This window comes from Octodon degus, unplaced genomic scaffold (genome assembly GCF_000260255.1).
Source record: "Octodon degus isolate 3935 unplaced genomic scaffold, OctDeg1.0 scaffold00019, whole genome shotgun sequence".
Lineage (NCBI taxonomy): Eukaryota > Metazoa > Chordata > Mammalia > Rodentia > Octodontidae > Octodon > Octodon degus.
This window is the reverse complement of record NW_004524595.1, coordinates 1,119,752-1,131,771: the sequence shown is the minus strand read 5'-3', so window position 1 is coordinate 1,131,771 and position 12,020 is coordinate 1,119,752. Positions and strand designations below refer to the sequence as shown.

General features: G+C 51.2%; 1 protein-coding gene across 1 annotated transcript in view; it reads right to left on the bottom strand.

Moving 5' to 3' along the window:
* Positions 1–322: 322 nt before the first annotated feature.
* Capn13 (calpain 13) overlaps positions 323–12,020 on the bottom strand; it is a 107,123-nt gene continuing 95,425 nt past the window's right edge. The window contains exons 20-22 of the mRNA XM_023711010.1: positions 2,189–2,317; positions 958–1,013; positions 323–409 (exon numbers count right to left, since the gene is read on the bottom strand). Of these exons, the coding sequence (XP_023566778.1) occupies positions 383–409; positions 958–1,013; positions 2,189–2,317 (212 nt within the window). The 3' untranslated portion in view covers positions 323–382. The remainder of the gene's footprint in view (positions 410–957; positions 1,014–2,188; positions 2,318–12,020) is intronic.

Sequence of the window (12,020 nt, the reverse complement as noted above, 5' to 3'; positions counted from 1 at the left end):
TTTGACATTTCACTTGGTTCGTGACTTTTTTTATTACCTTTTCTTTTGGGTGTGCAGGGAGTACTGGGAATTGAACTCATGACCTTGCATTTTCCAGGTAGGCGCTGGGTCCCTAAGCTATATCTCTGGCCCCTGTTCATGACGTTTATGCCACACTTCTGCTTGAGAGCCCCCTGGCCCACATGACCTAGATGAAAGCCATAGCACTGGCCTTGAATCCCAGGGCTCCTAAGTAGCTGAGTCTTGAGGTTTCTGCAGCCCTTGAGGTTTCCCAGGGAACTTGAGGCCTAGCTCCTGGAGGAAAGTGGAAATGCTCACAGGAAGAAGACAGAGTTCCAAACTGTATCTTACCTTGTCCGTGGGGTCTGCTACATTCCTTTCCTCAGTTGTACATGGCCAGGTTCATCCACTGAGAAATAAACACAGTCAGTGCTTTCAGCTTGTTTACTTCATATGTGGATGGGCAAGTGCTACCCTCCTCCCTTGAAAGATCTCAGTTCAGTCTCATCAGCCCTTTTCAGGTCATTCTAACCCAAGTAGGAGGTCTAAGCCCCCTGTTACAACCTATCTTCTGCTATTCCCTCAAAAGCTAGGCAGTGAGAAGTATATCTAAGGTTGACCAGCTAGCCCATTGGGAGGCTCTAAAATTCAGTGGGAGCAAGTTTAATGTACAGTGAGCTCAGCGGGCTGTTCTTCAGTTCCCTCTTGGATTTATGACTCTCACATAATCCTCTGCTTTATTAAGCTATTGGAAAAAAATAAAATCTGTCTGCCAAGATCCTAAAGTAGCCTGGCAGCCAGCAATATATAAAGGCAGTAATTGGAGGAAGTGGGGGCCAGCAACCTGGCTGGCCTTTGTGGACTGTTCAATATCCTCAGGGAGAAAAACACCTCCTGGAAGATCAGGAAAGGCAGCCCTGGGGCTGTGCCTGGCCTCAGGAGGGGAAGGGTTCTTACCTCCATTTCTGTCAGGTAGAGTCCTTTTCCGTCCTTGGAGAGATTATGGAATGTCTCTAGGATGGAGAAAGAAAGGTTTCCACTGACTGAGGAGAAGGGGATCCAGGCAGGTCAGGACCAGTGAGAGAACGGAAGCAGCTGTGGAGGCTCTGGGGATGACTGAGGTCCATACCCTGAGTCCATCTGCCATCTTCCTTTTTCTGGTAAGCTCCATATGGTGGGTCACCTCTGGGCTCAAGTCCTCAAAACAGCTCTCTGTGACCCTTCTGGGCCCTTCCGTGTCAGAGCCCTTGCCCTCTGCTTCCATCCACACTGGGCCAGGAAATGTGTGGGCTGGTCTCTTTCAAAGGCACAGTTTGGGGACCTGCCTAGTGCTCTTGAGAACACCCTGGGGGCAGGCTTGTGCTTCAGGCTGGCTTTGACCTTCCCAGGCTCTGATTTTTCAGTTTTTAGTACCCTCACTCCACTTAGAACTGGGGGGAGGGCTGGCCAAATAGCTCAGCAAATTAAAGCACCTGGAAGCAGGCACAGGGGCCAGGTTTCGATCCCCAGGCCTGCTGTGACGGCCCCAACCCCAGGCGTGCTGAGACGGCAATTGAGATTGGGTGTGGTGGTGTGTGCCTGTAATCCCAGCTCTTGGGACACTGTAAATAGGTGGATCACTATAAGTCTGATCTAGTAGTGAGACCCTGAATACCCTGTAGACCCTTCCCTAAAGTACCAAAACAAAACAAAACAAAACCTGGGCTGACTGCAGAGGGACTGGCAGGGCTGGGGCCAGGATTCAGAGGTGTTTCTGCACCCCGCCCCCATCTCACATGCATAGGCACATTTGGGACCACACTGTGGCCTGAGATTTCACATAAGATTTCATTTAAAGCAAAGGCTTCTGCAGAGACTGCATCCTCTCCTACAAGACTAACAAGCCAGTTTTAGTTATATACACAACCTAGAGAGGGACAGGGAGATTTAAATTAACCTTGTCCCTAAGAGAAGAGGTAGATGAGCGGAAGAGGAAGCAAGAGACGTGGGGTGGGGGACGCTGGGTGTGCGTGGTGCGGAAGGGAGGGCAGGGATGCTGGTATTTTAGTGACCACACTATTAGTTCACAGCCTCAGTTGGTACTATGCTCCTATAGCACGGATGCCTCCCTCAGGCAGGACACCAGCCCATGCTCTCCTGAGGCCTGGCCTGGTTTGGGGAAGCAGAGTCTCCCCCCAGGGACACTTACTTGCCATGGCTTCCAGCCGCATCAGGAAGCAGACCAGGCTGGGGAAGCTGACCCGACCAGTGCTGTCACTGTACCGAAGGGTCATGAGATCCAGCAGCTCAGTGTTGATGGAGATGCCTGTAAGAAAGTCTGGCCGCAGGGGGAGCTGGTAAACAGGGTGCAGGTGGGGATGGAGAAGGTGGATGCCTGAGTCTCTGAAGACTTGGGACATTTGTTCAGAGTGCCCAGTGGCCTCCTATCAATGTTCCTGTGCAGCCAGATTTGGTGGCCATTCAGGACCCCTTTGATCTTCCCATCTTCTCTGGCTAGGCTTAGTGGCACAGTTCAGGAGCTTGGCCAGAGACCCGCTCAAGAGCTAAGACAGAGTGCTCTTCGGGAGGTCCACAAGGCTTCCCACTGGATAATCCTGCATACCCCTGAGCCTGGCAGGACTTGGGGATGCATCTAGCCCTGGGTCTGCTGGATCTCTCTCTCTCTCTCTCTCTCTCTCTCTCTCTCTCTCTCTCTCTCTCTCTCTCTGTGATTTTATAAAATTGCATTCCTCCTGGACCCAGGGTTCTTGGGGGCCTTCTTATGGAGGCTGCTAGGGTGGGCAGGTGTGGTTTCCTTGGAAGAGTGAGCTTCAGTTCTATGTTGGTCTGCCAGGGAGAAGGCTGGCTTTCAAAGGGGGGAGCAGCATGTGGCAGGGGCCTCAGCTGGGCAGAGGTCACCTGCCCTCTTTGGCCTTGTCCCTTCTCAAGCTAGTTGTAAGTTCCAAGGAGGCACCGGCCCCAGATGGACAGTGCAGACTGACCTACAGTTGGGCCTGCAAACTCTGGTGAGCAGCACAACCTTGTAAGCCGAGCCTCTATGAAGAGATGAGCCCAGATGCCTGCGGGCCCCTACAGCCAGGAACACTTTGGATTCCAATCTCAGAGTGCCTTCAGGGAAGCTGTACCATCCCTGCCCGCACTTCCCCAATGGCTCATTCCCTTATGGTGAGGCTGCCTGCCTGGATCCTGCAGACTTTTCAGTTGAATTTGAACTATTCTTCATTTTTCTCTTTTTATTATTCTAAACACTTTAGTGAGGGCTCCCTTAACGATTTCTTCTTTAACTGGTCTTCAGTGGCTCTCAGCTGTGTCCCAGACAGGGGCAGCAGCACCACCTGGGCACTCATTGGAACAGAAAAGTTCTCCAGCCCCAGGTGGACCTCCTGAGAGAAACAAAGTGAGGCTCAGCCTTCTGCGCTTCCACAAGCCCTGAGTGGGGGACTCTGGCACCCCAGGTTTAAGCTCTACAGCCCCATGTTCTGAAGGACTAAAAGGAGGATCTGTGCTCCAGTGGAGTGCAGAGCTTTGTGTTTCTGTCCCTGTCCACACCAGGAGCCACAAAAGTGAGAATTACAGAGCTAACCTGGGTGAGCACGACTTTACAGTTTGAGAAAAGTGGCCATTTCATTAACCTTTGTGTGATTCATTTTCCCCAGTGGTACAAGGGAGGCCACGATTCCTGCCCTTCTCAGGTCTCAGGGTAGTGAAGATGATCACACAACTTGAGATCTCGGAGAGCTACACAGGCCGGGTATCCCGAAGGTATCGTTATTGTTAGCCCACAGAATGCACTTTTGTCTACAAGGCATGTGCCATTTGATTTCACTTAGCCCCACTTTCTGCATGGAGAGAGAGATGAGAAACCATCAGCCTGTCTGAGAGTATTTAACTCTGATGGCCCCGATACTGACCTCAAGCTTCTGGAAGCTGAGCGCTATTCCTAGTAAGGTATTAATCGCTGGGAAAATTGACCAGCACAGGAGAGCTCCTTTGGGGCACAATGCATGATGTCTGAGTCTGGAGCCCTAGAGACCCACCAAGGCCGTGGCAGAGCAGAGGGGATGCCGGAGCTGGAGCTGCTCTCTCGCCTGACTGCCCAGCCTTCCGCTGCCAGTGTCCTACAGCATGCTGCAGTGAGGGCACCCTCTCCCCACACACGGGCCCCACGACAGCTGGCTCCAAGGGCCCCTGCCTTACCTGTATCTTTTACAGCCTTGCCCAAGTCTGAGCTCAGGAGGACTCCAGTGCTTTTCTGGATGTTCTGGAAAACGTGCTGGCATAGGAAAAAGGGGGGGGGGGGACAACAAAAAACCAGAAGCCATCGTGAAGACCTGCGGGATGTGGATGGGAAAGACTCGGAAATCCCCTTTCCATGCCTGGAGCTCGCCTCACTAAAGCCTTGGTGCACCTAGCTCAGAGGAAGGCCTTCAGGAGGAGAGAGGACTAGTGTAGGCAGGAGTGGCCACTGCTGGGCTTGTGGGTTCTTCTCTTCCAACCTGCTTTCCTTTCCTCTTCCCACCTGGGATGGATCCCACACCTAGCACCGCTTGTTTGCACAGCAGCACCGGGCTCTCTGAACAGTCTGCAAAGGATCGTGGTGAAGCGCAAAGACCGGATGAGCAAGTGTCCGGGGAAGAAGTCCTGGCCCAACTATTGGCTAGCTGGGTAACCAATCTTGGGTGTTACTGTACCTCTTCTGGCAAATATTTATTAGGTGATTAGAGATGGATGCTGAACAAGAGGAGTGCACGCCGTGTGGAAAGTATTGCGCGCAGGTTGGACCTAGATCCGGGTCCTTATTCTGCGCTCAGTCGCAGGAAGTAGCAATTCATACATCACTTCCTCCAGACTCCTGCTCTTCGCTGTGATGCCTTCCAGATGAGGAAGCTGAAGCTCAGGCAGGAGATCTGGTCACGGACTCGGTGTGCAGCTGCTGCGAGGCCGCTTCTGGCCTTTGCATAGCTGCCCCCTGGGAATTTTCCAAATCAAACTCTCCCAGTGCAGCTGAGGCTGACTGGAAGCCTGTGCGCACCCCCGGCTTTAGAGCCCTTCCCTGGCCTTCCGTGGCTTTTGGAGAAGTCAGGTCAGACTTCAAGCGTTCTCCACTGGGTGTTCTCTTATGCAGTGGGTAACTGATTGGCTTGGTCATTTAGTCAGAAGTTTTTAATGCTGCTAGATTATACACAGTGTGGAGGGCACCGGGGAAAATGGATAGGAGGAGGCCTGCGCCGAGGACACTGCGACTCACAGGGGGAAGGAATGAGCTGGCAATTTCAGTGCCCTGCAAGAAACCAAGTGACCAGGGTCCCTGGCAGAGCCACGCAGGAGCTCTTTACTGAGCCTTTAAATATTGCATAGATATTTACTGACATGGTTGGACTTCCAATACATTGGTGCTTTCTTATTTTCAAAAAAAGTGTGTTATACTTTTATTCAGTGTATGTGAACATACACAGGAAAGAGTATGAGCGATATTTGCTGTGGTAGGTGTTAGTTTTCTTTGGGTAAGATAATGTTTTCTTTTTCAACTTAGTTTTGTTCACCTGTATTTTCTCCTATGAGCAGGCATTGCTTTTATAGCAAGGAAAAGTTATTTTTAAGTACAAAGCAATGAGACCGCTGAGTGTGGCTCATCCTGACAGCTGTAGGGCCACGTGTTAGGAGCCAGAGGGGCACGGTCACTGAACGGCTCCACGGGGTGTGGTTGGGGCTGGGCTAAGTGTGAGTGTGCAGCGGCAAGGATTAGGGTGTAGGGGAGGGGAAGGAAGGGGGGCCGAAGCTGCAAGGGCCTAGCATTTATAGGGAATAGGAAGGAGTCTTGTAGGAAGGGGTCAGAGAGGGGTGGATGAGGGAAAAAGGGCTTTTCCGTGACTCCAAAGTAGGGGTCCAATCAGAGAGCCTTGTATGCTGCTCTGATGAATTTAGGCTTCATCCTGAGGACAGTGAGGAGACCACAGCCAACTGGATCTGTGGTTCTGCATGTGCTCTGCAGAGGCATTGGGGGAAAATGGGGTGGCCTCAAAGACTGAGTCTGGGGAGCACCCTGTCACCTGACAGCTCTAGCTGTGGTGACTTCGGTCTCTGCTCCAGCCTTCCAGATCTCTGGTCATTTCCTGGTGTGAGCATGCCTCTCCAGACAGACCTGGGTGCAGGGTGAGGCTTCCTCTCATTGTATATCCCTCAATCCTGACACAGAGCTGGACACTGCATACATATTTACTAAATTGGATAAAATAAGGTTAGTCAGAGAGAACGTGCCCCTACCTGGCAGTGGACAAGTCGCCTCCAGAGTCTGGCAAACTCCTCGTGGTCGAGGCGCCCATTCACTTTCAGCTGGATGAGGAGTTAAGAGTTAATTAGTCTGGGGTACCCTGGGTGGCAGCAGCTGGTCTCCCCAGCAAAGCTAGAGCAGCCCTGCCATTAACTACTGAGCAGTTGGTCTCCAAGGCAGTCTGGTGTCACCTACACATGGCCCCATGCCAGCTCACTCCCACAGTTATCTGAAGGTGACCTGATTTAGATTTGTTTTACAGAGGAAAACAGGCAAGGAGGAAGAAGCCAGGGAGAGGGAGGCTGATTACACTTGCGTCTCAAGGACAGGGTAACTCTGACGTGGCATCCACCAAGTTGGGGCACTGGCAAGAAGGATGGGGATGACCACAAGGGTCTTGCAACTCTGGATGTAGTGGTGATGGGTCTACATACCAGTGTGGTGCACACATGGGGGCAAGGGATGTTTCCTATGTATTGATGCCAGTCCTGGCCACCCCACTGAATGGGGACACTGATGACTATGGGAAAGAATTGGTCTCTGAGAACTGGAAGAGGCCACGGGGGACAAGGAGGGAAGGGAGAGAGAGCCTGGTGTCCTTTGTAGGCTCTGTGTGGGTGACCCACCCTGGGCTGTGAGGGCTATTTGGATTCTTCTGTCTGATTGCAAACCTCAGCTAGCAGAGACAGGGCCTGATTTATGATTTCATCAAGGAGCTCTCTTGTTCTACATTGGCCAGCTTTGCATTCCCAATCGAGCCTTGTTAACCGTGTGGAAGTGGGGTGATCTGTCTCCCTCAGAGACAGCAGAGCTGGGGGAGGACCTGCCCGTGTGCTGCAGCCTCGCCTTCCTGGAGGAGATAGTGCAGGCAGGGCAGAAACTGCCCCAGGGGGAATGGAAGTAGGCATGGGAGTCAGGAGGCTGGGGTTTGATTCTTGCTTTTGTCACTTGCAGTCACTTAGCTGCCGTGACCCATTGTCCATGTCCAGAGACATAGCGTGTTGGCAGTGCTGCCTTAGCTGCTGTGTAGACCAGGGGTCTTCTGCATGTTTGGGTGGTTATTGCTATTAAGATGGGGCTCACTGAGTGAGGAATCTAGGTAGTCAAAACTTCTCTAGTGGTAGGGGGAGGGAAGTGGTGCTCATTGGTGCTCAGAGGAGGTTAGGACATGGACCTGAAGGTGACATTCGTTCTTCAAACATGGCACAAGTCTTGACTAGTTGCGTGATCTGAGTAAATTACTGAACCTCCTCAAGTCCCCATTCTTCCATTGTATAGTGGGACACTACTTATATTACCTGGATTAGGGCAAGAATTTTAAGAAAAATCTATATGTTCACCAGCACAATTTATAAGTGCTTGGTTGATGGTCAGTCTTGCTATCAGTGTGATCTGGAGAGGTCATGGAGAAGGCACAGGATCCCAGGCCTCTGGTGACCCTGGGAAGGCCACAGAGTGGATGGGCCCCTGGGCTTGATGCAAGGGCGCGTGGAAAGGATACATCCATCAGAGCCACGATGCTGCGGCACTCGTCGAGAGAGAAAGTGTCCCCTGGAGGTCCTGAGGAGGGAGAATAGGAAGGGCTGAATTGTCAGTAGGGTGGATGGGGCGGGGGAGAGATGAGGCTGGGACCGACCGACTTGGGCTAACTATACCTGTCAGGAACTCCTCGTTGAGAAGGCCCTGGAGCTGGGTGGCATCGATGTCCAGTCCCTGATTCAAACAAGGAATATGGGTATCAGATGGGCCAGGACCACAGAGCTGCACCTGCCTAGCTCTGGAGCAACTCTGATTTCCAACCATGTCCTGTCCAACAAGTGTCTGTGTCACTGTGGCCCTGAGCCTGACCTGGCTATTCCAGGCCATGGGAAGGACTCCTGCCCTGAGCATCTACAGTGCCTCTCAGTCCTAACAGCTGCTGCCGTGTGGGCCCCTTTTCAGTTTCCCTCCGCTTCTTTACTGGATGGAGAACAGCTGCTGCTTCCCCACTGTTCCTATCACTAGGGGCCCCTCAGGCACAACTTCTGGGTGAATCCATGCACCCCAGTGGGTGTGTTTTCCATCTATTTCTAAAAAGAGACTAAGAGAAAATATGACTGTATATGCCTGTGTGTGTGCACACATGTGTGATAATAGGAGTTAAAAATATCCCAAATCTAGGCTAAGAGAAGCTGCTACAATCAAGCACATTATTTAGTATTAATCTTCCCAGCCACTGAAGCAAAAAGGGAGGCATCATGGCTTTCCTAGGATTAAAAGCAGGAAGCAGTTGAGGTTGAGGGGAAAGAGGCCTATATTCTGGAGAAGTTAATCTCATTAGACTTTTTACTAGGGCACTGAACAGCATGATGGGCAGTGTCTTGATAACAATTTTACTGAGAAGCAGAGCTATTCTCCTTCGGGAAAGTGCTTTCTTGGAGAACTGGCTCTGGAGTGAGGTTTCTCAGCAGGTGGCTTTGTTGAGTGACACCAGGTCCCATGGAAGAAGGTATTTTCCATGGAGCTTCTGAGAACCAGCATCTTCCAGAAGGCAGACACACTGTCTCTTCCATCTCCCCAGATTGGCCTTACCGCTCACGCTGAGAGCAAATGTAGCCCCTCAGCCTGTCCTCATGGCTCCTTCAGCTAGAAGCACAGGTCCTCAGGATGCCCCAAGAAGATGTCCTGCCAGTGTCTGAGATTGCTCCTTGGGTCCCCCTTCCAACATCTCAGTTTGCCCGTATATGTGCCTGACCTCTCCTGAGTCTCTCCACAAAGGAATCCTAATGCCTCACCCTGATGGTAGCTGACACGCTAAGGAGAAATTCCAGCTAATCCAGAATGGCCCACTGGGCTACCATCGCATAGGCCATGGAGCATTTCTGCTGCCTTCCCATGTTCCCTCCCTAGGACCCTCTCCAGCCTGGAGCCACACTCCATAACCAACCGAAAGAGTTGAGATGATGAAGGCAGGAATGGAGCTGATGGCTGCTTAAACAAATTCCCAATGAACTGCATATATTTGTCTCTGATTCTGTGGTGGAAGACACCCAAGGGCCAGCACTTCAGCATTCCCAAAGCCTGGTGTGGTACATAGAATGTTGTAGGTCCTGGGGAAAAGCTTGTCAGCTGAATAAACAATGGGGAGTGGATGGGTTTGACCCAGTCCACAGTTCAAGTGAATTCCTCATTTCCCAAAGGCAGACCTTGATATAGTAGTAGCACCACTACCAAGGCTAATGAAAGTAAATAGTGGTAGTAACAAGTCACTGTATTCATTTAAAGCTAAATTGATATAACAGATCAGGAGGCAGGACACAGTGAGTGCCCGGAATCCTATTTCACTTTAAAAATTCTTCGGAAGACACAGCCTCTGAGGGTAGCCTGCAGATTATGTAGGATAACCCCAGCTGGACCCTGTTCAAGGGTGCCCAGTCTAGAGGTGACCTTGGAATAATGCTGTGTCTGTGCCTTATTCTGATTCCCACCGTGGCCCGATGTGACACTCTATAAGGAGGCGGTTGGCTGTTGTTTGGGAAGCCCTGCTGTGACTCTATAACTTATCATTGGACAAGTTATATTTCTAGTTTAGAGGTACAACTGCATGGACCCTGCAGAAGCTTGATTTAAAGCATTCTCATGAGACTATGCTAACCACTTCAGCCTAGCTAACCTTAGTTTGGGCATCTGTTCTGGGAAGCTGCTCTGTCTTACTTGTCAAATGATTGAGAACCTACACTGGGCTGAGGACAGTGATCTGTACTGGGGGAAAGGAATGCACACACTGTCCTCCCTACCTGAGAAACACACACTGGGAACAACTATCATCTTGGGCAGCAAGCGAAGCCTTCAGAGTTGGCCTGGGGGTGGCCTGACTCCTCAGCCAGTGCCGATTCCAGTGAGGTCCATTCCAGCCAGATTCTACCTTTCTGCTTTGTTTCTCTCTGACCCCAGCATGCCGCCAAGATACTGCCACCCCATTCATGCTCCGACTGCAGAGGCAGGGCCTGGCATCCTTCCTGTCCTTGGCCTCTGCCTGGCCCAGGCTGGTGTAGTACACACAATCATCTGTATCACTTGCTGCTTCCCACACCAACGTGATTATTAATGGCAAAAGGCCTGCCATGCAGAGCCCTTGGCAGCTGTTTTATCCTGACAAGTCAAGGAGTTCTTTATAACAGTTTATTAAACCATTAGGAACATCTCAAATGCACATAGGTGGCTTGGCAGGAAGTGTGCTGTCGTGCTTTCTGAAGCTGGCCAGCTCCTGGAAGGAATGATGCCAGGTTGTGGGGGAGGTGGCAGAGCTGGAGAGGGAATGATTTCAAAGGGTACTGCCAATTGCTTGCTTAAAGATGTGAAAGGCAACGTACCCCTGCACACTCCCTGTAATTATCCTCTCCCTCTCTAAGCTCTTTGTTCCACTGGGATGTTATGCAGCGGGGGTTGGGGGGATCCTCTCCAGTTTGGCAGCCAGAGAAGTTCTGGAGTGGTCCAGGGAGAGGGAGAAGCTGATAAAAATGACCCATCAATTGGCTTTTCCTCTGCATCCCGACAAGAGCCTGGAGAGCTCTCCTTCTTTGAAGTCCCTCCATATCCTGCCCCATGGAACCCCTCAGTGCTTGGTACTGTACCTTTGGCGCATATCTGTAGAAAGTGCTTTGTTCAGAGTCTTCTGAAAGACTTCCCTGGGTCAAAGAGAAAATGGCCAACATTAAGATTCTGAGGGGGCTGGGGAGATGGCTCAGTAGAATAAGTGCTTGCCTGGCAAGCACAAGGGCCTGAGTTCAATCCTCAGTTCCACAAAAAACAAATTCTGAGGAGAAACCTCTGTCCGATATAGCAAGGGTCTAACAACTCCCACTTAAATCTGAGACAGACAGTTGGAAAAAATTCAGAGAATTAGGAAACCAAAGTTTGTGGCAAAATGATGTGTGGGTCCAGCCCTGGTGATGTCTTTCCCACCCCATTCCCATCACTTTGAGTCCATTCCAGTCTCTTCACTTCCACTGATCAGTGGTGAGACCAGGGGAAGATGCTGGGGACAGGATGCGGCCAAGGAGGTTCTCCAAGCCAAAACCTTCCAACACACCGGTCAACCACTGCTTCCTCCATACCTACCTCGAGAGCTCTGAGGTTGAAATTGCTGCCTCGGTTCCTAGAAAACCAGGAGGACAATGTGTCAAAGATGACCTCCTCACTATTGGGAAGAGGCTATTACAGGGACACCCAGGAGGCACCTGACATTTCGGACAAGGATGATAGTGGAGACCCCTTGGCATCAGTGGCCTGGAAGTGGGCAGTCAGCAGACAGACCAGCTTCTCAGATGGACATGGTCTGAGCTTCTGCTTGGAAAACAGCCACTTTCATAATGAGACGCACACCTACAACATCCCCCATTGCCAGGATGAGAATGAGTATTGCTTTATATTCCATGTTGACAGTGGCCACCCAGCCTGCTGGATGGAGAAGACCTCCTCCATACTCACTGGAAAGTTCACTATGATCAGAGGAATGTCTAGCTTAGCCCCAAAGGGGACAAGATGCCCTGGTGTACCTGTGGATCTCAGACTTGTCTACTGACCAGGCATTCAAGGTCCGTTGGATTAGACATACACACTGTATCTTTCAGGCCCACTTTTCATGGTTCTCCAATTCATTCCACCTTGTGGCCACATTTCACACAAGATGACACACAGCTTGTAGGCCACCAGACTGTCACTTACTCTTTACCAAGGCCTGTGCTCAGCCACTTCCCTGATTCAGAGA